At 44.1% G+C, this 26,489-nt stretch overlaps 1 protein-coding gene across 1 annotated transcript in view; it reads right to left on the bottom strand.

The window, feature by feature from the left end:
- Nucleotides 1-26,131, bottom strand: part of ANXA5 (annexin A5) — a 54,620-nt gene extending 28,489 nt beyond the window's left edge. Inside the window, exons 1-2 of the mRNA XM_044680255.1 lie at nucleotides 25,963-26,131; nucleotides 25,295-25,334 (exon numbers count right to left, since the gene is read on the bottom strand). Coding sequence (XP_044536190.1) covers nucleotides 25,295-25,297 — 3 coding nt within the window. The 5' untranslated portion in view covers nucleotides 25,298-25,334; nucleotides 25,963-26,131. The remainder of the gene's footprint in view (nucleotides 1-25,294; nucleotides 25,335-25,962) is intronic.
- Between the last annotated feature and the right edge of the window lie 358 nt (nucleotides 26,132-26,489).

The following is a 26,489-nucleotide window of genomic DNA, read 5'->3' as shown; positions in this document are numbered from 1 at the left end:
GAGGGGACAGGAATGTCTGTTTCACATGACTTGAAGCCAGGTTACTAAGAAGGAGTAGGTGGGTAGGTCAGTGTGCCTGGAAGCATTTAGCTCATGAGGGCATGGACGTTTCTTTTTCTTTTTTTTTTTTTTTTAATTTTTTTTTAAACCCTTGTACTTCGGTGTATTGTCTCATAGATGGAAGAGTGGTAAGGGTGGGCCATGGGGGTCAAGTGACTTGCCCAGGGTCACACAGCTGGGAAGTGGCTGAGGCCGGATTTGAACCTAGGACCTCCTGTCTCTAGGCCTGACTCTCATTCCACTGAGCTACCCAGCTGCCCCGACGTTTCTTTTTTTATTATTATTATTTTAAATTTTTTTCCATGGTTACATGATTCATGTTGTCTCCCTTCTCTCTTCCCTTCTCCCTCCCAGAGTTGACAAGCCATTCCACTGGATTACACATGTATTATCACTTGATACCTATTTCCTCTTTGTAATAGAGTAATCTTTCAAAATCAAAACCTCAAATCCTAAACCCATTTAAACAAGTGATAGGTCACATGCTTTTCTTCTGCATTTCTGCTCCCACAATTCTGTCTCTGGATGTGGATAGCATCTTTCTCATAAGTCCCTCAGAATTGTCCTGTGTCATTGCATTGCTGCCAGTACAGAAGTCCATTACATTATATTTTACCACAGTGTATCCATCTCTGTGTACAATGTTCTCCTGGCTCTGCTCCTTCCACTCTGCATCAATTCCTGGAGGTCTTTCCAGTTCACATGGAGTTCCTCCAGTTCATCATCCCTTATAACACAAGTATTCCATCACCATCGGATACCACAATCATTCCCCAATCAAGGGACATCCCCTCAGTTTCCAATTTTTTTTTTTGCCACCATAAAAAGTACAACTATAAATATCTTTATACAAACAGATTCTTTCCCATTTTTTAAAAATCTCTTTGGGGTACAAACCCAGCAGAGGTATGGCTGGGTCAAAGGGCAGGCAGTCTTTTAAAGCCCTTTGGGCATAACTCCAAATTGCCTTCCAGAATGATTGGGTCAATTCACAACTCCACCAGCAATGCATTAGTGGACACAGACATTCCTGAGCTGTCTAGGTATTCCAAGTTGACATCTTCATTCTTGGGTCTCTAATTCCCTAGCACAAGCTCAGACCATGTGTTGGAAGGATGTATGAGGGCATCTTCTTTATATTTGTTAAATGTACATAAAATGAATTGTCCTTTGGGCCATGTCCTAAATCTGGCTTTTCTCCCACTGACTGGACTTCTCCCTACTTGGTTTCTGTCAGTGTATTAAACTGAGGCAAAAGGAAGTCAAAAACAAAGAAACAGAATCATTGTTTTCACTAAACAAGACTCTATCATGACCTCCCCATTTAGGAAATAAACAAACGTATGCTTTTTGTGTATCGTGTATTGAAGAGAGTATTCCAGCCAGTTCATTAAATCTGGATCATTGCATGTTCTTCACAGTACTTCTCTACCTCCTCCTTGAGATCAAATGAGATAACAGTGATTTTTTAATAAATGCTTGTCCCTCCCTTTCTCTTGTTCTCGGCAATAGACGGTGGTGAACAGGCTGTAATTATCTTCATGGTGGTCTTTTTGAAAATATTTGTCTTTGAGCGCTTCCCTACCTCATGATGTGTCTTGGTATTCTTAGAGACAATGAAATAAATTTGGCCTGTCAGTCTCTTTAAGGAGAGACCCCATGAGTCATCCTTCCATTGTGTTGTCATTTTCTGAGGTCATGTGATTTCACTTAGCGTGAAATCATTTAGATATGTTTATATCAATAATAATATGGTTCAGTTCCTCAAAGAAGTCATAGGATCATAGGTCACCAGTTTGGAGCTAGAAGGAACCTGGCCTGCTCATCTCAATTTACAAATGAGGGAACTGGGGTATGCAGAGGTTGAGTGTGTTAAAAGATCATAAGCATGAGGGCAGCTGGGTAGCTCAGTGGAGTGAGAGCCAGGCCTAGAGACAGGAGGTCCTAGGTTCAAACCTGGCCTCAGCCACTTCCCAGCTGTGTGACCCTGGGCAAGTCACTTGACCCCCATTGCCCACCCTTACCAATCTTCCACCTATGAGACAATACACCAAAGTACTAGGGTTTAAAAAAAAAAAAAAAAAAAAAAGATCATAAGCTCTCTAGACTTTTCCATCCACTTTTCTTCTGCTCACCTCCCTCCCCAACGAGTGCCTTTTCCCTGCCCCTACTTTCTAGGGTCCCTTTTTATGTTGCTTTCCCCAATAGAATGTAAGCTTCTTGAGAGTAGGTGCTGTCTTCCTTGACTGTATTTGTAGCTCCAACACTTAATACGGTACCTAGTACACAGTTAAGTGCTTAAAAGATGCTTTAGCGTCAGAATGTACTCTAAGGAAAAATGACTTTGAGAACACCTTAGAACCCTGATCCAATACCATGAGAAACCATGAGTTCAAGAGTGATGATGAAACATGGCACTCATCTCCGGTCAGAGACTTCTCCATGCCAAAAGAGGCAGAGATTTTCCAAAAGAGGAATGGAGAAATTGGTTTTGTCATACTATCTGGACAGGTATTGAGAGATCTGTTTGGGGGGAGGGGAGAGGTTATTTGACTAACTAGGGAGAAGGTAATGGAGGGACAGACTGATTTTCTTAAATACCTGAAACTTAAAATATATATAATAAACCAGAAAAAATGGTACCCTAAAGCCAGAATGGTTAAAAGCTGTATGGTCCTAGGAAAAGGACAGAGAAATAAACCAAGGGAAGTGAGCTTGGTTGACTTGGAAAATAATTTTGAAGCCAAATCTGCCTTAAAATCAGAGGAATTTCTTGAGAGAGAAGAGTTCAACATGAATGCGGGGCTATATAGAAACCCATTTTTGAATGTCCATTAAATTAAAAATGATTAAACAGATTAGAGATAGATAATTCATGAAGACAGTAACTTACTAAGCTCTTACAATAAGCCATGCACTATGGTAGGAAATCAATAGAATAAAATGTCTAAGAAACTGTTAAATGAGGGGTCTTCAAGAGGGATTCCTTCCAAAGGAGAGTGATTCTGAATCATCTGTTTCTCAGCAACAACTATTAAGTTTCTCTGCCCAGTGGGACTACTTCCTCTCAACTCTGAAGACACCATAGAAACCAATCTCCCCGAAACAAGCCCAAAACAGCAGGACAGTTAGTCACAACCACAGTTCCCTTCAACATGGATCAGCTTGGGCTGGGTGTATTCTAAATATCCCACAGCCAAAGAGAGACAAGAAAACGATTAGTGGCACCACCCTTACTTTCCAGGGTTGAAGAATATTTTCCTTACATGCTTTGCTAGCAGAATCACACTCAAAATGAACTTGGGCTCACAGTCACATCTGGATACCAGATGTGACTCACAAATGTGAGTCAGAGGGTGGAAGAATTCTATTGGGGTGATTCCCCACAAAATCCCTTCCCTTGCCAAAAAGGAACTGCTCTCTCATTTTCTCAAGAAACTCAGTTTGTCTCGACTTCTTCAGAGATTTAGATTTGATTTCATTCATAATCATCCCATTCCTCCTGGATAGCTCTACTTTTTACTCCCCCTACTCAAAAATCTCCAATGACTCCCTATGGCCTCTAGGATAAAAGCACAAGAGTGGAGCATTTCAGGTTCTTCGTAAGCTAGCTCCTCCCTACCTTTCTTTTCATTTTTATCCCTATTTTATAGTTGAGAACACTGAACTGTTATAAAAACAATATAACTGTATATTGTTAAACAGTATAAAAACAAAAGATAGCAACAAAAATCTAAAGTTCTTTATCCTAAAATTTTTATAGGGTGGGAGAAGACAGATGTTATCACAGCACTATTCCCCATGCTCCTATTGGTAAATAGGCCTTTTAGAAGCCCTGAATCATAAAGAATATGGAAATGGGTTCGAGTGATATATGGATAACCCAGTAAATTTCTTGTCAGTTCTGAGAGGAGAAAGAGATGAGGGGAGGAAGAAAACATGAATCAAGGAACCATGAAAAAAATTTTAAAATAAAATAAAAGAAGCCCTGAATCAAAAGGGAATTCATAAAAGAAAGCATCCTCCACTGAAAAGATGTTCATAAACAAGGTATGAGAATCTTCATCTTCCCTTTCTCTTTCTTCACCTTTTTCTCTTCCTTCCTCTCCCTTCTCTTCCCTTTTTTCTCTTCCCCATTTTGCTTCCTTTCTTCGATTACCTCTTCCTTTTCTCTTTCTACTGGGGAAACCAGTTGGCTACTAGGTACAAAGAGTGTTCTCCCCCACACCTTTCTAATCTGACTTCGTCTAACTGCCCCCTGACTCACCCATCCTTCATTCTAGTTATAGCGGCTTGCTAGATGTTTTCCACCTACAACATACCATCTACCGCCTCCATTTCTTCAGCCAAGTGGTTCTTTAGATCTGAAATGCATGCGTTTCTCATCTCCCCTTTATAGAGCTCAGGTGCCAACTCCTTAAGAGGCGTTTCCCCATCCCCGGCTGTCGACACCCTTCTCCCTCCAGAAATAACTCTGACTATGCAATAGAATGTAATCTCCTGGAGGGCAAGGGCTGGTTCACGTATGTGGGTCCAGTGGCTACCACAAAGATGGCTGATAGTAGACATCCACTGAATTTCACTCATCCATCCTCAATAACTCCCTTCAGCATGAACATCTTCCAAAGAGTTCTCATATGGCCTTTGGAAAAAAGTTTTGCAGAGATCCACAACTCCCCCCTTTAATGATCACCTTGAACAAAAGCCCTGTGGTTTTCTGGGAGGGAAGAGAGATCTTCTAGAAGAGTACACAGTAGACACCAGAATTTTTAAAACCACAAATACCCAGTGGAAAAAGAAAGGCCTCACTCAGGAGTGCCTACCCCGTGTAATCATACCTCCGCTAATGGAGCAGTGCTGGGCAAACCAGTCAATTACACTCAGATGAGAGTGATCCCAGCTGGCAAGCGCTTCCAGAATTACTGGAAAGGAGGGGACTTCCCGCCCGAGGTCCTATAGGCTTTATTTTCATAATCAATGACCTATTGAAAGAAGCCGAGAGCCACATCTTGGACAAATAGATGCCTTTGGATCGGCTTTCTCCAGACTCCGCTCACCAAGAGTCCAAAGCAATGGGAGTGCTAGGGACAAAGTACACCAAAGAGAGAGCGGGCAGTGAAGAAGCGGATCAAGAGAAGGGCAAAAGGAGACCATCATCCCCATTTTGCAATTCAAGAAACTAGAGCTCAAGGGTACTGGATTGCACTGGCTATGTGATACTGGCCGATAAATATTGATTATATAGCTCTGCCCTTCGAGGTCTTAAATATTTATCGTAAAGTATTACATTTCCACTTGAATTCAAGGAACACTTATTAAGCTTTTATTCTACTATGTGTGAAGCACTGTTCTGAATGCTGGGGATGATAACAACAAATGATTCACTAATACGAAAGTTGTAAAGTACTTAATAAATAGTATTTCACTTGAACCTCACAATAACCCAATTTCTTGCTTCCAGACCATGTTGCTTTTCCCATAAGAATAATAACTATGGGGCAGCTGAGTGACTCAGTGGATTGGGAGCCAGGCGCAGAGACAGAAGGTCCTGGGTTCAAATTTGACCTCAGATACTTCCTATCTGTGTGACCCTGAGCAAGTCACTTAACCTCCATTGCCTAGCCCTTACCACTCTTCTGCCTTGGAGCCGATACACAGTGTTGATTCTAAGATGTAAGGTGAGGGTTTTAAAAAATAAAATAAAGAGAATAATAGTTAATAATATAGATCATAGTTACCTAGTGCTATAAGTTCTGTATAAATATTATCCCATTTGATCCTCAAAACAACCCTGAGAGTTGGATGCTTTTATTATCCCCATTTTACAGATGAAGAAACTGTAGCAGAAAATCACTAAATGGTTTGCCCAGGTTTACAGTCAGTAGATATTCTGAGGCTAGATTTGAACTCAGATTCTCGTGACTCCAAGTCCAGAGCTCTAAGTACTTTGGGACCCTCTAGCTGCCTCCTCAGGCATCAAAGTGGCACAAAGGATAGTGTGCTAAGACTGAAGTCAGGAAGACTCTTCTTACTGAGTTCAAATCAGGCCTTAGACATTTATTTGCTGGGTGACCCTGGGCAAGTCACTTAACCCTCTTTGTCTCAGCTTCCTCTTCTATAAAATGGGCTAGAGAAGAAAATGAAAAACCACTCCAGCATCTTTGCCAAGAAAACTCCAAATAGGGTCACAAAGTGTCAGGAAAAACTGAGAAACAACTGAACAATAGCAAAGCTGAAATAGCCCGTGCAGTCAAGGCTCTTGACTGATATGAAGTAAAGAGGTAAGTAAATGCAAACTAGATGCAGAGGAATACAAAGCGGAGTAGAGGTTAAGGTGTTGGATCTGGAAACAGGAAGATAAGTTGGAATTTTGTCTTCTACTTCCTAGCTATGTGACCCTGGACAAGTCACAACGTGTCTGCCTCCATTTTTTCATCTGTAAAATGGAGATCATTGTAGCATCTGCCTCCTAAGGTTATTATGAGGATAAACTGAGATAAGATTCAGAAAACACTCTGCAAACTTTCAAGTGCTATGTAAATGCTAGTTATTATTACATAATACTTTATAATTATTGTTATCATTATAAACCTATTAAGTAATTATTATTATGATAAATATATTTTAAAATTCTTCTACATCTACTTTATAATTATCGTAAATATATCTTGTAATTATTACTATCTACTTTGTAATAATAATTACTCTAAATGTGTTTTATAATAATAATTATTCTAAATACACTTTCGAATAATAACGTAATCTCAAGAGGGAGGAAGTATTCCCGAGAGGATCAGGAAAGGTCTTGAAGGCAGGCAGGACCCAAGCTGGATTCTGATGCTAGCCGGGGATTCCGTGAGACCAAAATAAAGAATAAGAACATTTTATACCTGGGAAGAAGTCTGTGAAAAGTCCCAAAGGAGGGACATTGAGGCAGTGAATAGTGTACCAGGCCTGGCCCTCCTGCATTCTGGGGTTCAGGGATTCTATGGTGGTTGCATAACAGTACATGATATGCATCTTTACACTCGAATTCAAAAGGACCCAAGTTCAAATCCAGCTCAGCCACTTTACTAGCTGTGTGACCCCAAGCAAAGTCACTTAACTTTTGTTTGTCGCCTTCAGTTTCTTCATCTGTAAAATGGGAATAACAAGAGAACCTACATTCCAGGGTTGATGCAAGGATTGAGGATCAAAAGAGCTTTGTAGCCCTTAAAGTCTATATAAATACACAAGCTGTTATTAGCTTCTATGATTATGAGGCAGGCAGTACAATAGAGCAGAGAAGAGTAGGCTTGGAAGTCAAGAGAGACCTGGGTTCAAATCCTTTTTTTTTTTTTTATCCTTACCTTCTATCTTAGAATCAATACTGTATATTGGCTCCAAGGCAGAAGAATGGTAACAACCAAGCAATGGGGCCTAAGTAACCCAACCAGGGTCATCCAGCTAGGATTGGGGCTCAGATCTTCTTGGTTGTAGGGCAGTGAGGTGATGCGGTGAGCCTGAAGTCAGGAAGACTTGTTTTCATGAGTTAAAATCCAGCCTTAGACACTTCCTAGTTGTGTGATCCTGGGCAAGTCACTTCACCCAGTTTGCCTCAGTTTCCTCATCTGTAAAACGAGCTGGAGAAGGAAATGACAAAGCACTCTAGTGCCTTTGCCAAGAAAACCCTAAATGGGGTCATGAAGAGTCAGGTATGACTGAAATAACTCCACAAAAACAACATCAGCCACAGGTCCAGCAATTTCCTCAGCTCCACCGTCCCAGTGGGGAAAAGGACCAGATAAAAGCTTGCGATTCTCTGACTGAGAAAAAGCTTAAGCCACCACAAATGTTCCAGAAGTCCCATTTAAGTTGGGGGGTTTTTCCCCCATTGGTTTTCATAATGCACAAGTTAAGGGCTTTGCTGCCAATAAGAATAAGGTCTCCCAAGCAAACAGGGATAAAGCAGAAAAGGAAATCAAGTGTGCTTTTAGCAATTTCCTGGATATCCTATGGTGAAGCCCCGGCAGACAGCATCAACCCCTTGCAGGACACACTCCTCCCAGGCCTTCACCCTCTCGCCAATTGCTACATTAGGTCTAGGCTGAATATCAGCTGCTCTGTAGGTCCTGACAAGGCAGCATGGTTCCATGGAAAGAACACTGGCTCTGGAGTTGGAGGGCTTGGGTTCAAAATGCATGCCTAAGTGAGTTTCCTTGACCTCACCGGACCTCAGTTTCCCCCTCTGTAAAACAAAGGGGTTGGACCAGATGGCCCACGAGGTCTCTTTCAGCTAGGGTTCACTGAACCTGAGGTGCTGAACCAATATTGTCCCAGGTCAATGACACTGGTATGTCCACCCCAGGGTGTCAACAAACTCCCAAATGCATTGCTATCCCTTATTGGCAGCGAATAGGAATCAAGCAGAGCCTTGTTTTCTTTCCTATCTAAATATGTATTTGTGATGTCCACATTGTAGTTCTCTCTTCTGAGAAATTAAACCAATAGGGATGGCCTGGGCTGACGGGTCATCTGCCTTCAGTTCTCACACTGCCCTGGCTGCTCGGGGACTGCCTTCCTTTGTTGTTCATCCTTAGCCTGGACCATCTCCCTCACTCAGAAGCTTCCTTCCCTCCTCTTCTCTGCCCCATCCAAATATACTTTCTTTAGCTCCCTCTTTCCAGGTCCTGCCTTAGAATAATAATTGGCCAGAGCACACAGTGTTGTGGAGAGAGCACTAAATTTGGAATCAGGGAGCCCTGGGTTCAAAGCCTGTCTCAGACACTAGCTGTGTGACCATGGATAAGTCATTTTCTCTCTCTCAGAGAGTTTCCTCATCTGGAAAATGGAAACAATACCCAAAGGGTTACTGGGAGACTCAAAAGAGACGACCCACATCTCCGCTTTGCAAACCTGGAGCAGGAATATCAAGTTATGCGAAATTACTCTGAAATAAAATTTCCATCCTACTAACTCTATCTTCATTGCCTAGCGGAGAAAAGTACAGTGTATTGTGCTGATCGGCACAGCTTGTGTCGCCCAGGTATTCTTGCAGGCCATAGAAAGAGCAACAGCTCTTACAATGTGTAGAACAATAGTGTCCATTCATACATGTAGCACTCAAGGCCTCTCACATGCTTGACTGAGGACAGCTGACACTTATATGGAATGTTTTAACATTTACGAGCTTTCCAAATGTGATTTCATGTGACCCTATAACAACCCTAGGAGTACTGTGAATAGTCTTAGTCCCATTTTACAGATGAGGAAACTGAGGCAGAAGAAGATTAAGGGGCATGTTCATTGGCTATCTCGATGCCACTGACAAAGAACTTGGTAGAGCTTGTACCTCCCTGGTTTGTGCCTCTCGATGCTGGCAACTGGGAGAATTCTTGAGTAAATCTTTCTCTGTGGTTCTATGACATGGAATCTTGCATGACCTTAGCATAATCATGACAGGCACCTCTCTGGAAGAAAGGGCGGATTTTCTACTGAGCCAAAAGACTTTTCTTTAATCTCTTAAAAACAGACCTTCCAGGGTCTTGTTACCACATCCATCCTAGCTCTCCGGCAGCTGGGTGACGGATGAACGGAGGAGCTGAGAAAGCCTGCCTGTTTCCTTCTCAGATTTCACTGAGGAGGCGCTCAGAGCAGGCATGCTGGCACCATTTTCATCGAGATTTTGTCAGGATAGGGACTGGATCTGTGATTTCACTGGTGTCAGAAGGGGGAGAGGAGAAGAGAAAGGAAAGAGGGAAGGAAAAGGAAGGGAGAGAAGGAGGGAAAGGGGAGAAGAGAAAGAGCAAGTGAGGAAAAGAAGGAGAAAGAAAGGAGGAAAGGGAGGCGGGGGAGAAGGAAGAGGAGGGAGAGGCCAGTTCTCTATCTACTATGCCACACTGACTCTCAAAGATTTTATTAAGAACAGAAAGTAGGTATATAGGTTTAGAGTTGTGGATATCTTTTCTTCTGCCCTCCTCTCTAGTAAGAGTGTGTGTTGTTTTGGGGTTCCCCTCCTTGGCATGTCTATCATTGACATATCCTGAAAACCAGTCCGTAAGTGCCCTCGAAATCATATCTTCTATTACAGTCATTTTCATTCTATAGATAAGAAATCTGGTTTGGAAATAAAGCTGGTTCAGAGTTTCCCTGGCTCCTTTAACATGAGGCTTCATTGTCATCCCATAATGCACAGAAAATCACCATTGTGCAACTTTTGTTTGCATAGCACCTGAGTCTAAGACTGAGTCATTTCCACAGAAATCAACTAGTTCCTTTTTGACTGAATTTCATAGTTAATTGAAGGCCTGGCTATCCCCCCACCCCGCCCCCCATATTCCATCAGCAATTCAAAATCAACATATATAAATAAAGTACTAAATTTGCCCTCAAATGCTGCTCTTTCACGCTTACCCTATTTTTTGTTAAAAGAATCCCCAACCTCCCAGGCATCCAGGATGGAGAGTTCAAGGTTAGCTCTGCCTCTTCCACACTTCCCCATTGTGTGATTTCCCCAATCAATCACCAAGTCCATCTCTACCACCTCCCATATCTGCCCTTCTTCCTCCCCACACAACCATCATGCCAGTACATGCCCTCGTCACCTTTCACCTGGAATACTCATGGATCTCAAAGCTGCTAATTTCTCCTTCTCCATTTCCCCTCTCCCACCCTACTTTATGCACCTTTTAAGAACTGATAGAGTTTTACATATATATGTAAAATATATCCTTTTGGCAGCTCATGCCTTCTCTAATGACAGGAGAGGAGAGAGTTAACTGGAAATCTTAATATTTTAAATGGTTGGTTTTTTTTAATCTTTCTCTGAAAGAACTGTTGGATTTGAGGTACCACCTCACACCTAGAAGATCAGGCAATATCACAGCAAGGAAAGTAATAAATGTTAGAGGGGATGTGGCAAAATTGGGACACTGCTGGTGAAGGTGTAAATTGGTCCAACCATTCTGGAGGGCAATTTGGAACTATGTCCAAAGGATTTTAAAAGAATGCCTACCCTTTGACCCAGACATACCACTGCTGGGTTTGTACCCCAAAGAGATAATTAGGAAAAAGACTTGTACAAAAATATTTGTAGCTGTGCTCTCTGTGGTGGCAAAAAAACTGGAAAACGAGGGTATGCCCTTCAATTGAGGAATGGCTGAACAAATTGTGGTATCTGATGATGATGGAATACTATTGTGCTCAAAGGAATAATGAACTGGAGGAATTCCACGTGAACTGGAAAGACCTCCAAGAATTGATGCAGAGTGAAAGGAGCAGATGCAGGAGAACATTGTACATAGAGATGGGTACACTGTGGCACAATCAAATGGAATAGACTTTTCTACTAGCAGCAATGCCAGGACAATCCTGGGAGACTTGTGAGAAAGAGCACTATCCACATCCAGAGAAAGAACTGTGGGAGCAGAAACGCAGAAGAAAAGCATATGATTGATCGTGTAGTGCAATAGGGATATGATTAGGATTTTTACTTTAAAAGATTGCTCTACTACAAATATGAATAACATGGAAATAGATTTTGAACTATACATGTATAACCCAGTGGAACTGCTTGTCAGCTTTAGAAGGTGGGAGGAAAGAGCTGGAGGCAGGGGGGTGGCGGAATCATGAATCATATAACCATGGAAAAATATTCTAAATTAAAAAAAGAAAGAACTGTTGGGGTAGAAATGGAAATGAAAACATGATTTGTCACTTTGTCGGGCATATGTTTTGGGGTTTGGGTTTTATAAGATTATTTGCTTACAAAAATGAACAATATGGAAATATGTTATGTGTGATAATACATCTATAACCCAGATTGGATTGCTTGTCAGCTCCAGGAGGGGAGAGAGATGAAAGGAGGGAGACAATATGGATCCTATAACTTTGGAAAATTCACCTGGAAATCTGTTAATAAAATTTTTTTAAAAATTTTAAGCTTTCTCTGAAAGGCACATTTTCTACTCATTAAAGAGCCTTCTTTGGCTCCCAATGCCTCTAGGATTAAGTAGTCCACACCTTAGCCTAGTCCTCAAACATGTAGGGTTCCAGTCTACCCTTCCAGCCTTTAGTCTCCCCTTCGGGCTCCCGGTGTTCCAGGAATATTCACCCTCAGACACAATTAACTTCTGTGCTTCCACTGGTCTCTCTCCCAGACAGTTTAAAGGACTCTGGACCCTGGAGTGAGCCAGTGGTGCTCCTAAAGAAAAGTCGTGTCTCCAGACTGGAATTATGACAGGGTTGGGAAAAACTGGTCCCATCCATAATGGGCACGTAGGGGCTGGCTGAATGAGAAAGGAGCTGGCGATAATGACCATCTCCAACAGAACCAACCTTTAGACAAGTATGTAAGAGAAGGGAGGGGAGAAGATAACAATCCTCCCCCCACACCCTGCCAAGTCCCTTTTTTCTCTATTAAGAAAGCACTTTCAAAGTATTCTATCCTGAACAGCCTAGACTAATCTAAAAGAGAAACCCTTATCAGTCCCTTGTTAACTATTAATTCTGAGGCCATGTCGGGCTGTCCCCTCTCGAAATGGGGCCAGGAAGGGCTCTTCCCTGGAAGTAACCAGAACACGGCCGGTGATTTAAAAAGGCCAGGATCGAGCTGCTTGGCCCAAATTAGAGCAAAGATGCCCCTACAAGAAAGCTGAAGTCCTCTCAATTGCTTCGGCCATGGAAGTATCTTTGGGTCAGCTCTGGCCAGCTGGAACAGGCATTCCTTTCGAGTGAGTGAGTGGTCCAAGAAGGTTTAGGAAAATGATCCTCCAAGAGCGACCTGAAAGTGACTATTATTCTGTCTGGTGAAACAAAGCAATTCAGCCAACTGTCAAGTAAACTAAGCTCCTGGGAGATGCGACTATGGAATATGTCTCATTCAAAGTCCTCTCCAGCCAGACTTCAAAGTCAGCTGGGGGATTTTTGGAGAATAAGTTTTGTTTGAACATTCAGATTTGTTACAAGGGTTTGGTTTTCCTTTTTTTAACTGAAGGGCTGAGGCAGATGGACGAAGAGAAAAATGTATTGCATTGGGGAGAGGGGAATGAGGAAATTTAATTTTTTTTTTAAAGTAAGTAGGGGGCAGCTGGGTGGCTCAGTAGATTGAGAGCCAGTCTAGAAACAGGAGGTCCTGGCTTCAAATCTGGCCTCAGACACTTCCTAGCTGTGTGACCCTGGACAGGTCATTTAACCCCCATTGCCTAGCTCTTATGGCTCTTCTGCATTGAAACCAACTGATTCTAAGACAGAAGGTAAGGGTTTAAAAAAAGAGGAAGCCACTTGCATAGAGATGTCTGAACATATGAAAGGACTGTCAGTTTGGGCATCTCTCTCTCAAATACAACAATGATAAATTAATAAAAATTATTTCTGGAAGGAGTGTGCTTATAACTTACTAGTATAATTTTTTTTCTCATTGAAACAACTGACACTGAAAGCAAAGGAAGAGACAGAAAAACTAGAGAAATTAGACACTGAGAATTCATTTAGGGGACAGCTAGGTAGCAAAGTGGATAGAGCACCAGGCCTGAAATCAAGAGGATCTGGGTTCAAAAAACGACCTCAGACACTTCCTAAATGTGTGACCCTGGGCAAGTCATTTCACCCCACTTGCCTAGCCTTTACCCTTCTGTCTTAGAATTGTTCCTGGGTCAGAAAGTAAATTATGTTTAACTTAGACAAAGAGAAGCTGGGCAAAGTGGAGACATCACTGGATTTGGAGTTGGGGGCAAAGGCTCAAAACCCATCAAAACAGAAGTTAACTAGCATTCCCCCTTCTTTGAGTCTCAGGTTCTTCATCCATATAATGAGCTTCCTCGAACTGCTTATCTCAAAGGGCCATTGTGAGGGAAGTATCAAGTAAACTTTGAAGAATGGCTTCTTAAGCTTTCTTGTGTTGTGGACCCCTTGAGCAGTCAGGAGAAGCCCCAAGAACCCCTGCTGCCAGATCCTATTGTTATATGCATAATATAAAACCCTCAGGACTAAAAAGGAAATCGAGTATATACAATTGTTGACATAGAGAAAGCTCCAAATTCTAGGATCTGGGTTTAAGTCCACTAGAGATAGGGAAAGTGTTATAAAGGAGGCCCAGATCACTTGCAATTGAGATTCCATAAAATTTAAGGAAGAATCTTGAGAGACATCCAATTCCTTCATTTTACAAGAGAAAAAACAACCACGAAAACCATTAAATCCAAGAGAAGGGAACTAACTTGTTTGAGGTCCCCCAAGGAACAAAATAAATAAACAAGTGGGGTTAGTAATCAGGTGCCTAAGACTCCAGATCCTGCTCTGTCTCCTCCAGGTCCCATCATCAGCGAAAGAAGATCACTGGACCAGAGATTCAGAAAAGGAACGGACCTCAGAAGACATCTACTCCAAACCCTTGCATTTAGCAGATAAGGAATCTGAAGCCCTGGGAATGTCTAATGACTTACCCAAGGTCACGCAAAAGGATGCACTGGTGAAGAAAACCCCTCTGGTATCCTCACCATGAAAGGTCCGTGGGGTCATGAAGAAGAGCTGGACATGACTAAACAAGATCACCCCTGGAAGGGGCAGAGCTGCAATTTCAACAGTCTTCTAATTCCCAAGCTGGCATATTTTCCTTTGCATTACATCAAAGATGGCGCCCTAGCTGAAGGATTCGTTGGATTTTCATGGGCAAAGGGTGACAGTGAGGAGAGTACTCTAGGCAGAAACTTTGCTAAGGTCAGCTCTACTAGAGCTCAGGCTTTAGGTGGGGTGGTACTGAGTGCAAAAGAGCCTTGAATGGTTTAGTGTAGGCAGAAATAGCCCCCAAATACCTGGAAGCAAAAAGCAGTATATCATGTTAACAAAATAAAAGCTGACCTGATTTCTTAAAAGCTATATCTGTTTTAGTTAGATCAAAAGATCCCAAAGTCAGAGTGTCATCTCCCTCGGTCCACTTCCTCAATCCAGCAATTCTAGAATCTATTCGTGCTGGCTGGCTTTAAGGAAAACCTCCTGTCACCAGGGACAGTCCTCTCCACTAGCTGTTCTACTCCTCACACAGCTTGGATGAGATGGAAGCAAGCAGTGTGACATGGAAGATCATGATGTCCCTTAAGGTCCTCTGGACCTGACCCTCTGCCCTGTCTCTCTTCCCAAAAGGCTCTCAGCAAGGCCATCTTAAATTCCTTTACAATTTGAGCACCCTAGGGCCTTGCCCTGGAGACTCTGGGGACAGCTACCTGGAGCTGTCCCAACTGTCCTTCAGATAAACTTTCTGGAATGTTCTACTCCCCAATTAAGAGCATGATCTCCTTAAGGGCAGGCACAATCTTGATGTTCTCTTTGTATCTTTATCAATTAGCACAGCAGTTGGCATAAAATAAGGACTTCTTCGAAAGAGGGGCAAATTCTTATTTGTTCAGCAGGTAGTTGTTTTCAAGCATCTCTGGAGACTATCTTTAAAGACGCACAAGTACCTGTATCTTAAGAGTCCCTTGACACATGGGTCGTAATTGCTGTTCAATAAACATTTATTAAGCAGCTATGATGTTTAAGGCAGTATGGCGTGGTAGAGAGGGTCAGGGAAAAAGAAAAGCACAGGTTCAACTCTCACCTCTGACACACGCTGGCTGGGTAACCCAGTGACTTAGCCTCAAACTGCTTTAGGTAACTCTGGAACCGAAAGCTGAAAATAAACATGGCTGCCATCATTGGTAGAGAGAGTTTCCTCACTTGAGAGTTTCCCCTACCACAGTTCCCATCTCCAAGCCCCAAGGTTTAAGGCATTCATTGGGAATACAAGGTAAGAAGGATCAGGACAAGCTCATGTTCTCAAGGAACTTACATTCTGCAGTGTACGTTTCACTCCTCTGACATCAAAATGAATGTGGGTTTTCAAAGACTTTTCTGGAAGACCACAAGCTTTGCAAAGCCCCTAAGTACATGCCTGGGGACATACTGTAGAAGAATGAGTGGAGATGGACCAGTAAGGGCAATAATCCAATCAATGAAATCATTGGCTCCCCCAAAGAATGGGCATCATTGCTACCTGGAACTGGGAAACTGGGTCATTAAGAAAACCATTGTTTCCATTACATATTCTGTTTAAGAAGGCAAGGAAATGTTTATATTGCACCAGAAGTCCTTCCATCAAAAGTATCAGGACGGGAAGGACCCTCATTTTCAATGATCTATTTATACTCCCCAAAGAAACCAGATGCACTCTAAGTACGGCACCTGCCCTCGAGGAGCTTGCAATTTCTTCCTGGAGACAGACCAATGAGATTAAACTCGGTGTATGATAAAGGTTAGTGAACGGCTTTTTCTAGACTTTGGAGCTGGAAGGAAGCTTGGACTTCATTGAATCTAACCCTACCTTTTCATTTTGCAGATAAGGAAACTGAGACCCAAAGAGGTTTGTAAATACCTGAGGCTAGATTTGAATCCAAGACTTCCTGTCTCCAAGTACAGCATTCTACCCCATTCTACCCCAGTGCCTCTCAGGAGTATGGAATGCTAGAGCGGACAAAGACCTCGGAAAGCATATGATCTACCTCCCTTCACTGAGAAGATGGAGAAATTGATACCCTGGATAAATCTAGTGGATCCGGATCACAGAATTAGTTAATAGCTTAGCCAGTCCAGAACCTAGACTTTCTATGGAGTCCCAATTCCGTGTTCAGTTCAGTACACTACACAAAGGTTTTTGTTTGTACAGTCTGCAAGTGTTTGAGTAGGAAACTGGGACTTCATCCAGACCCCGAAGGAGGGGTTCAATTTTGGGTGGACATTGAGGAGGACAAAGGCAGGAAGAACACATGGGCAAAAGCAAGGGTTACAAGGAGAGCAGGGTTGGTGGGGCGGAGCAGTTATGAGCCAGCCTAACTAGAATGAGTAGAAAGCCAGATCGGGTCCATAGAGCAAGGTTCTATGGGCCTTGGAAGATGCACAGAGGAATCTGACCTTGACGTGGTAGCCCACACACTAAGTTATTGAACTAAGCGAGGTGAGAGAAGTGATAGCTGATTAGAATGTATCGGCTGCAGGGCAGCTCAGTGGATTGAGAGTCAGGCCTAGAGAGGGGAGGTCCTAGATTCAAATCTGACCTCAGATACTTCCCAGCTGTGTGACCCTGGGCAAGTCACTTGACCCCCATTGCCTACCCCTTACCACTCTTCTGCCTTAGAACCAATACACAGAAGTTAAGGGTTTAAAATTAAAAAAAAAAAAAAAAAAAAAAGAATGAATGGGCTGGATCCTAGAGGGGGAAAGTGAAGGTAATGAGACGGGTTAGCTCACAGGCAGAAAACTAGAGCTGGAAAGGATCTCGGAAGTTATCAGGTCTCATCCCCTCATTTTACAGACAGCAAACCGAGGCCCCAAGAGATTAGGTAACTTGCTCAGAGTCACTGTGATGATCCAAATAGGAGGTGATGAGAGAGCCTGGACTAGAGTGGTACCGGTGGTGACAGAGAGGAATCCCAGAGGCAACCACAATTCCACAAGACTATCAAGGAAGAAAGCTGCCTCCGGAAGAAGAGGGGGACTAAAAATGCCAAATGAGACCTACATCTGGGGCGGGGCCAAAATTGGGTTTTGTTCAATTGTGTATATTTGTTCTAAGAGTTTGTTTGTCTTCCCCGTAAGGGTGAAGGTGGGAAGAAAAGAAAGAAATGCACGTTAGCTGAATTTAGATATCAATAGATGTGGATGTGGATGTACATATATATATATATATATACATATATATATATATATAAATTTCTTAAAAGAAAAGAAATGGTAGGATTTGGTGATGTGCCACATGGATAGGATGACAGAGTAGCTAACACAGAATATGGCTCGAATATTTTAAGCCCATAAATAAGCTCATGAAACTCAGAAACAAGCCAAGCAAAGGAGCTGGTTTGGAGACAGAGAAAGCAGAAGATCATTTTAGTTTGGGATATGAATGGTTTAAGGGTGGCAGGGAGGCAACCAATTAGAAACTAGAAATATGCTGTGGACAGTTGGAAATGGGGGGGGGGGGGACACAAAAGAAGACTAGAGCTAGACACTCAAAAGTGTAGTCAAAGGTCCAAGCATTCTAGAAATCCATTTGGAAGCAGGCTAAGAGAGTGGTTAAAATGTCCATAGCCTTTACCCAGAAGTCCCACTGCTGAGCATACATAATGAAGGTCAGCTATAAAGAGAAAGGTCTCATAGGCAATAAAACATGTATGTCAGCTCTTTCTGTGGAAACAAAGAACTAGAAAGACTGTAGATACCTATCAGGTGGAAACTGGCTAAGAAGGAATGGAATGGAATAGTCCCGAGTTGTAAGAACTAAGAGAAGGGAAGAATTCAGAGAAGCATGGAAAGACACATGAAATGATGGAAAATGAAAGAAGAAGAATCAGGATCACATATTTGCCGTAACTAACATTGTAAATAACAAAAGCAAAAGTCAATGAGAAATGAGAATGACCCAGAGCCTGACCCCAAAGAAGGGAAATGAGACTATATCTCCCTTCCTTTTTCACCAAGGTAGGGAACACAATGCATTATATCAGACTTTTAACAGATTGGTTACTTTTGCCAAAAAATGTTTTCTTTATTATATGTAGTCTTTATTATAAGGGAAGGCTACGTTGGGAATGGGGTGGGGTTGCGGGGATACATTAAGACATGAAAGAAATCTAAGAACGAAATATATTTTTTAAATTTATGAGTTAGAATCCTAGTATCTTAAGAGTAAAAAGCTACCTTAGAAATCACCTAATCCAAAACACCCTCATAGGGGCAGCTGGATGGTTCAGTGGACTGAGAGCTAGGCCTTCAGATGGAAGATCCTAGGTTCAAATGAGACACGTCCTAGCTGTGTGACCCTGGGCAAGTCACTTAACTCCCATTGCCCAGTCCTTAACTGCTCTTCTGGCTTAGAACCAATACACAACATCGATTCTAAGATAGAAGGTAAGGGGTTTTTGTTTTTGTTTTTTAAGCTCTCATTTTCAAGGGTAAGAAATTAAGGTTCAAAGACTTATTAAATGACTTGAATAAGGTCACACAGCTACGTAGTTGCCAAGCCAAGGCTAGAACCAAGGACTTCTAACTTCCAGTTAAAGAAGGAAAACCTCTCTCGCCCTTTATTTTCCTCTCCTCATTTCCCCCTCATTCAGTCTTAATTCAGTCAATGTTTCAGAATTACAGAGTGAAGGGGGCAGCTGGATAGCTCAGTGGATTGAGAGCCAGGCCTAGAGATGGGAGGTCCTCGGTTCAAATCTGGCCTCAGACACTTCTAAGCTGTGTGACCCTGGGCAAGTCACTTGACCCCCATTGCCTACCCTTACCACTCTTCTGCCTTGGAACCAATACTCAGTATTGACTCCAAGACAGAAGGTAAGGGTTTAAAATAATAAAAAAAAAGAATTACAGAGTAAAACAGTAAATTGATTTTAAGCAGGAAAGGAATTGGTAATGAACATTAAAAGCAAATCCTCCTTCAAAACAGATGCACATAAATGGAAATGTTTATCCACAAGTAAAATGTCAGAAGTTTGTTTGTTTAAGGGAATCCTCATTTTTCCATCTAATTTCTACTTGCTAGCCGAATGAACGTCTGATCTTCTCAATGTGGAGACTGCACTCCCCTAAGATGTAGACTGGAACCTATACCCTGATACCCTCCGCCATCACCCTGTGCTTCCATGTCTCTCCTCTCCAGTCTGTCACACCTCCATTAAATTTGGAGATGACTTTAGTTGAAACTCTTAGCAATACAGGACTTAGTCTTGATTCAGGAAGATCAACAGTAGGACAGGTTTTGCTCCTCTTTGTGGAGAATGAACTGGCGGTATAGACCCCGGTCCACACTGTCAGGATATGGTTGGGGCGCTGTTTTGTTATGCTTAATTCTACTTGTTCCATGGGTGAAAGGCTGCTATTCAGAACTCCCGGTGATTTTTTTTAAAAGTAGCAATAAAACGGGGAGAGGGAAGAAGCAGTATTTTTTTTTAATTTAATTTATGCCCAACACTCGCACCTGAGACATTTGATTCACGAATGATAGGCCATGACTGAAAGAATGCCTTGAACAGAATCATTTCACAGACATAAAGCTATTTACCAAATTAAGCAGCACAAGTTTAAATGTTAAACTATTTTTATGGACACCTTAGAATTCTAGAGGAGGAGGAGATCTCTCAGTGGGATGGCACATTCCCCTGCTTCTTCAACAGAGCCTACTCCACTGGTTATCTCTGAGTCATTCTACAAACACAAGTCGTTTGCCTGTTATCTCCCCCATCAGAGGTGGAGCTCTTGGATGAGTCTGTTTGGGGTTGGTTGTTGGGTTTTCCCAGCTTTTCTTTTTTAGTCTATTTTGCCTTTTCTTATATCCCAATATTTCGTTTGGCAGATTGTGGGTGTCAAATCAGTGCTTGCGGCCTTGATTTGACTCTTTCCTAAAGATCAATAGGGGAAGTTCTCATTTTAGATTCTTAATGCCGGCAGAGCAGTTATAATACTGAACCCCGGTTTTTCAGTGATTGACATATGTCCGTCCCTTAGCCACAGTTAGATGATGAGACCAGAGATTTCCCAAAGGACGGACCTGAAAAGCCATTTGGTTGGCCTCTCTCATTTTAGAGGAAACTGAAACATCTGTCCCCACTGGGCGAGTGCATCTCTATGTCTCTGATCAGCAGACATGTATGTGGGTATTGTATGCACATGAGCTTATGCACAGAGAGAATGCCCGCCACATGGATCCAGGAGGGCATGTCCATTTATGTTGTTCACATACAGTGTGTATACTATAGATAGTGTTTCGTGAGTTATCTGTAGGGTTGAAAGAGGATTTTTTTCAGAGCTAGAAACAACCCACTAAGGACAGACAGACCTAACCCCCACCCCCACCCCTTTTGTGCTTTTTGGCCATTTGACTGTTTTTGCAGGACCTACCAGAGGGCCAGCTTGAAGCAAAACATTTTCATATCTCCCTTTTTCCTTATCACTTTACAAAAGAAAACTCAAGAAGACTGAGTGGCTCAAGGAATTGGCTCCCTCCTTTTCACCTAGGCTGATGAAGCGCTTAGTAGGAGCTTACCAATGCTTTGACTGCCACCTTAACTAGGCCTCTAAAACTCTTGAATGGTGCATGCGTGTGTCTGCGTGTGTCTGTGTATACACATATATAAACACACACGAGATATATGCATATCTATAGTAAGTATATAAAGCGTGCATAGCAGGAGCACATATATGGTGGATGTATGTGTATAGTGTCTATGTAGCTCATCTATTTTTTTTTTATTTAGACATTTTCAGTGTGTAATTTTGGGGGGCTTTTTTAGGAAAGGATACTGAAATGGGGCAGCTGGGTGGCTTGGTGGGCAGAAAGCCAGGCCTGAAGATGGGAGGTCCTGGGTTCAAATCTTGCCTCTGTGACCCTGGGCCAGTCACTTAACCTCAATTGCTTATCCTTTAACCGATCTTCTGCCCGGGATGCGATACCTAGTATTAATTTTAAGACAGAAGGTAAGGGGTTTTGGGGTTGTTTGTTTTTTTTTTAAGGATATTGGAGGGATTTGGTATTTCCTTTTCCAGCCCATTTAGCAGATGAGGAAACTGAGGTAAACAGGGTTAAATGACTGCCAGAGTCACACAACTAGTAAGTGTCTGAGACCAGACTGGAACTGAGGAAGACGAGTCTCCCTGACTCCAGGGCTGGCACTCCATCTGTTGTACCAGCAGCAGCTTGTATACCGTGTAAATAGATATACATATAGAGAGGGAGAGAATGTGCATCAATCTGTGTGGATACATACTGTGTATCTGTGTGTATCCAGTGCCTGTGTGTTACAGGAAGAAATACAGTGAATAGAGAAACACTGTGTACATCGTATATATGTGGGCGTCCTCCAGGGCCTCTAAAGAAATCAGGTATCAGGAAATAGCAACAAAGAAGCTGCCATAGGAACCACCAGGAGGCGGGGCGCAAGGCTTGCTCCCATTTACCTGAGCAGGAAAGCTTCCTGAGGGACTCAGAGTCAACATTACAGAAAGAAACGTGAAGATGGTGAGAGCCAAAGAAAACACTGGAATGAAATGTTTCCCTGCTCTGTCTAAAGGGCAATAAGCAAAGCCAGAGCCAGCTCCCTCCTCACCTCTGGGGCTTTACCTCTCTTCGTGTTCTCTTCTCCCCCCCCCCTTTCCTAGCCTCCTCACCCCATCCCACTCCCATCTAGAGGGGGAGACGCTGGCTCCGTCGGACTGAGGATTTTACCCTGTGCAGCCAGTCCAGGCCCAAGTCTAACACTCTCCTGTCTCCTTTGGCAAGAGTCAGAGGGGCACAGAGTCATCGGATGATCCTTCAGGGGCCCTTTGAAATCTAACAGCTGCATTTTGCAAATGAGGAAACTGAGGCCAAAGGGGCAGTGCCTGGAAGCCTCTCGGTGCTCCTCCAGGGTCAGGGAAGCTCCTCGTGGTCAGGAATTGCTTCATGGCATCTCTATTCTGCCAACGCCTTACGCTATCACAAGCATCGATAAATGTTGTATGGCCCATTGCCTTAAAGCTATTTCCCATGAAACTGGCCAATACGCCCATCGTTAAAGCTGTGTGGGATCAGTTGTCAGCCCGGGAATAGAAAACCTCTCAAATGAAAGGCAACTGATTGAAAATCATTGGCCCATCCACTGGAAAGGAAGAAATGGAAGAGGAGGTTGGGCACGGTGGGGGATTAAGCTGTGGGGCCAGTCAATCACCATGCAGATCACCACTCCAGAAAAAGGAGCTTATCTGTGGCAGGGAGGATGGCCAATGTCATCTCCCAGGGTCTCCTTCATCAAAAATGGCAGTGGCAAACTCAATTTCCACTCCTGGGAACAGGAGAACCCGATCTCCCTTCTGGGAGGCGTTTGAAACAGGGACATAGAAACAAGGATAATGGAAGCATTGTGAAAATTCAACTGGGACACCTTCGTGTCGATGGCTATTTGGCCATACACCATCGAGGAATTTACTGTGAAACCCGGGCCTTTTCTTGCCTTGGATGACCGAAAATGAGTTCTGTTGTGCCAGATGAACTTCCATAGAGGGGATATGGATTGAACCATTCCAAACCACGTTTTATAAATTAAAAAAACACAACACCCTCCTCACCAGACTAGATAACACAGGGTTTTTAAAAATGAGGAATGTGCTATATTGGGAAAACACATTAACTCCAGAGTCAGAGACAGCAGCTAGACCTAGGATTCCTTTTTTTTTGTCTTAAACCCTTACTTTCGGTCTTAATAACATCTCGAAAACAGAAGGACGAAGGCTAGGCAAACAGGGTTGAGTGACTTACCCAGGGCCACAAAGCTGGGAAATTTCTGAGGTCAAACTTGAACCCAGGTCCTCCTGTGTGCCATCTAGCTGCCCCAGATCTAGGATTTCAATGGTATAGAGAACTCCCAAAAAAGGAGGCTCCCTCTATTAATGGAGTCTGTGTTTCTGAAGTATTTAGGGATGCTTAAAAAGAGCTAGGTGGCTCATTGGTTTGAGAGTCAGGCCAGAGACGGGAGGTCCTGGGTTTGAATCTGACCTCAAGACACTTCCTAGCTGTGTGACTCTGGGCAAGTCATTTAACCAATACACAGTGTTGATTCTAACACAGAAAGTAAGGTTAAAAAAAATGTGCTTGGACTCCTGAAAAGAGATGGGATTTGCCCAGTCAGTATGGGTCAGCTGCAGCACTTTAAGGCAGGTCTTCATGGCTTCAAGGCCAGTTCTCTTTTCTCCATCCTAACACTTTCCTGTTGTCAAAGGATCTAGATTCAAATCTTGTTAGTCACTTCATGTGTATGTGACTTAGAAAAGTGACTATTCCTCTAGTCCTCAATTTCCTCATCTGTGAAATAAGACTAGCAGTAGCTAGGTAGCACAGTGGATAGAGTGCCCGGCCTGGAGTCAGGAAAGACTTGGGTTCAAATCTGGCTTCAGACGCTTCCCAGCTGTGTGACCTTAAACCCCACTGTCAAGTCCCTTAAACCCCACTGTCTAGTCCCTACCACTCTTCTGTCTTAGAATTACTACTAGGAAAAAGAAATCTAAAAAAAAAAAAAGAATTAATACTAGGGCAAGAGATAAGGGTTCGGGAAAATGAGGAAGGTGGGCTGGGATGGCTTTCAAGGTTCCTTCTGACAGTGGGTCCATTATCCTCTCATTAGGAAGTGGGTACATGTGTGTATATATGTGTGTATACAGATATAAAATGAGTGCTTGGGGGGAGGTTCATAAAACATTCACTTAAGAAGAACAAGGCAAGTTCTACAACTCTGGCATCGATCATGCCTGGCGCTCTCAAAGTGGCAAAGACAAAGTCAGAACTCGTCTCACCAGTTTCCTCTAAGTGGAGCAACTGAAAACTCTCTAAAATCCACAATTTGGGGGGCGGTTTCCTCCCAGCCAGAGAGGGGCTGAGGCGGAAGCCCTGACTTACGTCCCTGGAAAAATCAGTCCCCACCCAGTGGGTGGAAACAGAAGAAACTGGCCTAAAAATGAAAGGAAGCTGGGAGGAAAATCCTCAGCTCACATGACCATGATGAGCTGGACTGGCAGCAGTGCTTGAGGGAGGGCTCACTTTTACACATGGAGGAGGAAAAGAAGGGGAGGGACTATTTGGGGAGCAGGGGAACCACCCAAATCACTGCCTCCAGGCCCTAACTGTACTTCCACTCACCCAAAGTTGCTTGGCTTCTTCAAAGCAGAAAGAACAAGGTCGTAAGAGAAGGAAGCAAAAGAACGGGGGGAGAGGGACGTCAGTGTCCCAAACTCCTTTAATGTGGGTTTTCACTTGCCCTCTTTTTAAACAGCTCACTGTGGGGGAGTGGAAAGAGCCCTAAACTTACCAGCAGGAGCCCTGGCTGTAAAAGACTGCTCCCAGTTTCCTTCTCTGTAAAGTGAGGCAGTGGGACAAGATTATTGTTCTTAAGATCCCTTCTTTCTCTAAATGTAGGATCATTAAAGCAACAGGGGCAGGCTGGGAACTCCCTGGATGAGGAAACCCTTTCTCAATGAAAGTTGGCACCTTCTCTGCAACTTCCAGGCTCAGAGAGTTGCTGGGAGCCCTGAGAAGCTGTAAACGTGCCCAGGGTCACTGGATCTTTCTGCCTCCAAAGCCAGCTCTCTAACCACTGAGCCATGCCGGCTTGGAATGATATTAGCTGCCCGATCCCTAAAACAGGAAAAATCATCTGCTCGGTTTCAACAATGTTAAATAGGAGCTTGAGAAAGGAAAGGACATTACCATGGCGCTCTCTGGGACGGAGGGAAAAGCTGAACAGGACCTAGGACAGAACAAAGCAATGGCCCTGGTTAGCAGGATCTCAAGCACCCAGCTCTCCCACTTACTCTCCCCGCCAATCCCCCCACAGGAGACGGGACAGCTGCAAAGCTCAAAGCCAGCGTCCCGGAGGCTCCCCCTCGGGCCGGGTCCGGAGAGACCAGGGAGTAGCATCAGTGGCCAGTGGCACCAAGAAGGCCCCAGTTGGGAGCCGAGACAGCGTGGTGCCCCACCCGAAGGATGGAAGGGCTGGGAGAAACCTCGGGGGCCACCGAGTCACAGGACTTCGAGGCGGAAGAGTGCTTAAAGGCCACCTGGGGCACGGCAGCCCCGCCAACAAGGAGGCCCTGAACGATGAACTGAGTTGTCCAGGTACACTGGAGTGCCCGACGTGGGATTTGAACCTGGGGCCCTTGTTCTTTCCACCCTGACATTCCGACATCCTTCTTTTGCAGACGTGGAACCCGGGACTCGGGACTCGGGAGGGGAGGGGGCTGGCCCAAAGTCCCACGGTCAGCAGGTGGCCGAACTGGAACTCCAGCTCAGGACTCCCGGGTCCCGACGACTCTCAATACCACCGAGGCCAAAGCGGCCGGCCTCCGGGCTCACTCAGTCTCTGAGGGTTGACTTACCCGCAGAGTCTGCTTCTCCGAAGCGCGGAGAGCGTGGGCTGCGCTGGACAGGAGGGACGGTGGGCCGGGATGCCACCACAGCTGCCGGAGAGCGGTGAGACGAGAGACGTGGCGCGCCTGAGGAACGATACAGACTCCACTGCAACCCCTAGCCCGGGTCTGCCCCACCCGGGCCGCCGGCCCCGCCCCCGCGGGCCGGCCCGCCCCGGCCTGCCCCAGCGCCTGCGCTGCTTCGGCTGCCGGGCTGGGCCGGGGCTAACGTAGAGCGGGGCGGGGACTGGGTCGGCCTCGGGGGGCTGCCTCCCAGGCGCTGTCCCCTCCTCTCGGTCTAGACAACCCTCCCCCCTCCCGCCACTGGCCCAGCCCCAAGGTCAGAGCGGTGGACAGGGACGCCCTTGACCGCCTGGGTGTGGACTGAAGGGAGCTTCCCAGAAGCCTCCTGGCGAAAAGTTCCTCCAAAGATCGCTCGTAGATAGCACCCTCGAGTCATAGCGAGTTCGCAGGATGCTCCCCGGGAACGCGGGGGG

The sequence above is a fragment of the Gracilinanus agilis genome, chromosome 6, assembly GCF_016433145.1.
Source record: "Gracilinanus agilis isolate LMUSP501 chromosome 6, AgileGrace, whole genome shotgun sequence".
Taxonomy (NCBI): domain Eukaryota; kingdom Metazoa; phylum Chordata; class Mammalia; order Didelphimorphia; family Didelphidae; genus Gracilinanus; species Gracilinanus agilis.
Note: the sequence above shows the minus strand (reverse complement) of the source record. Positions and strands in the feature narration are given on the sequence as shown.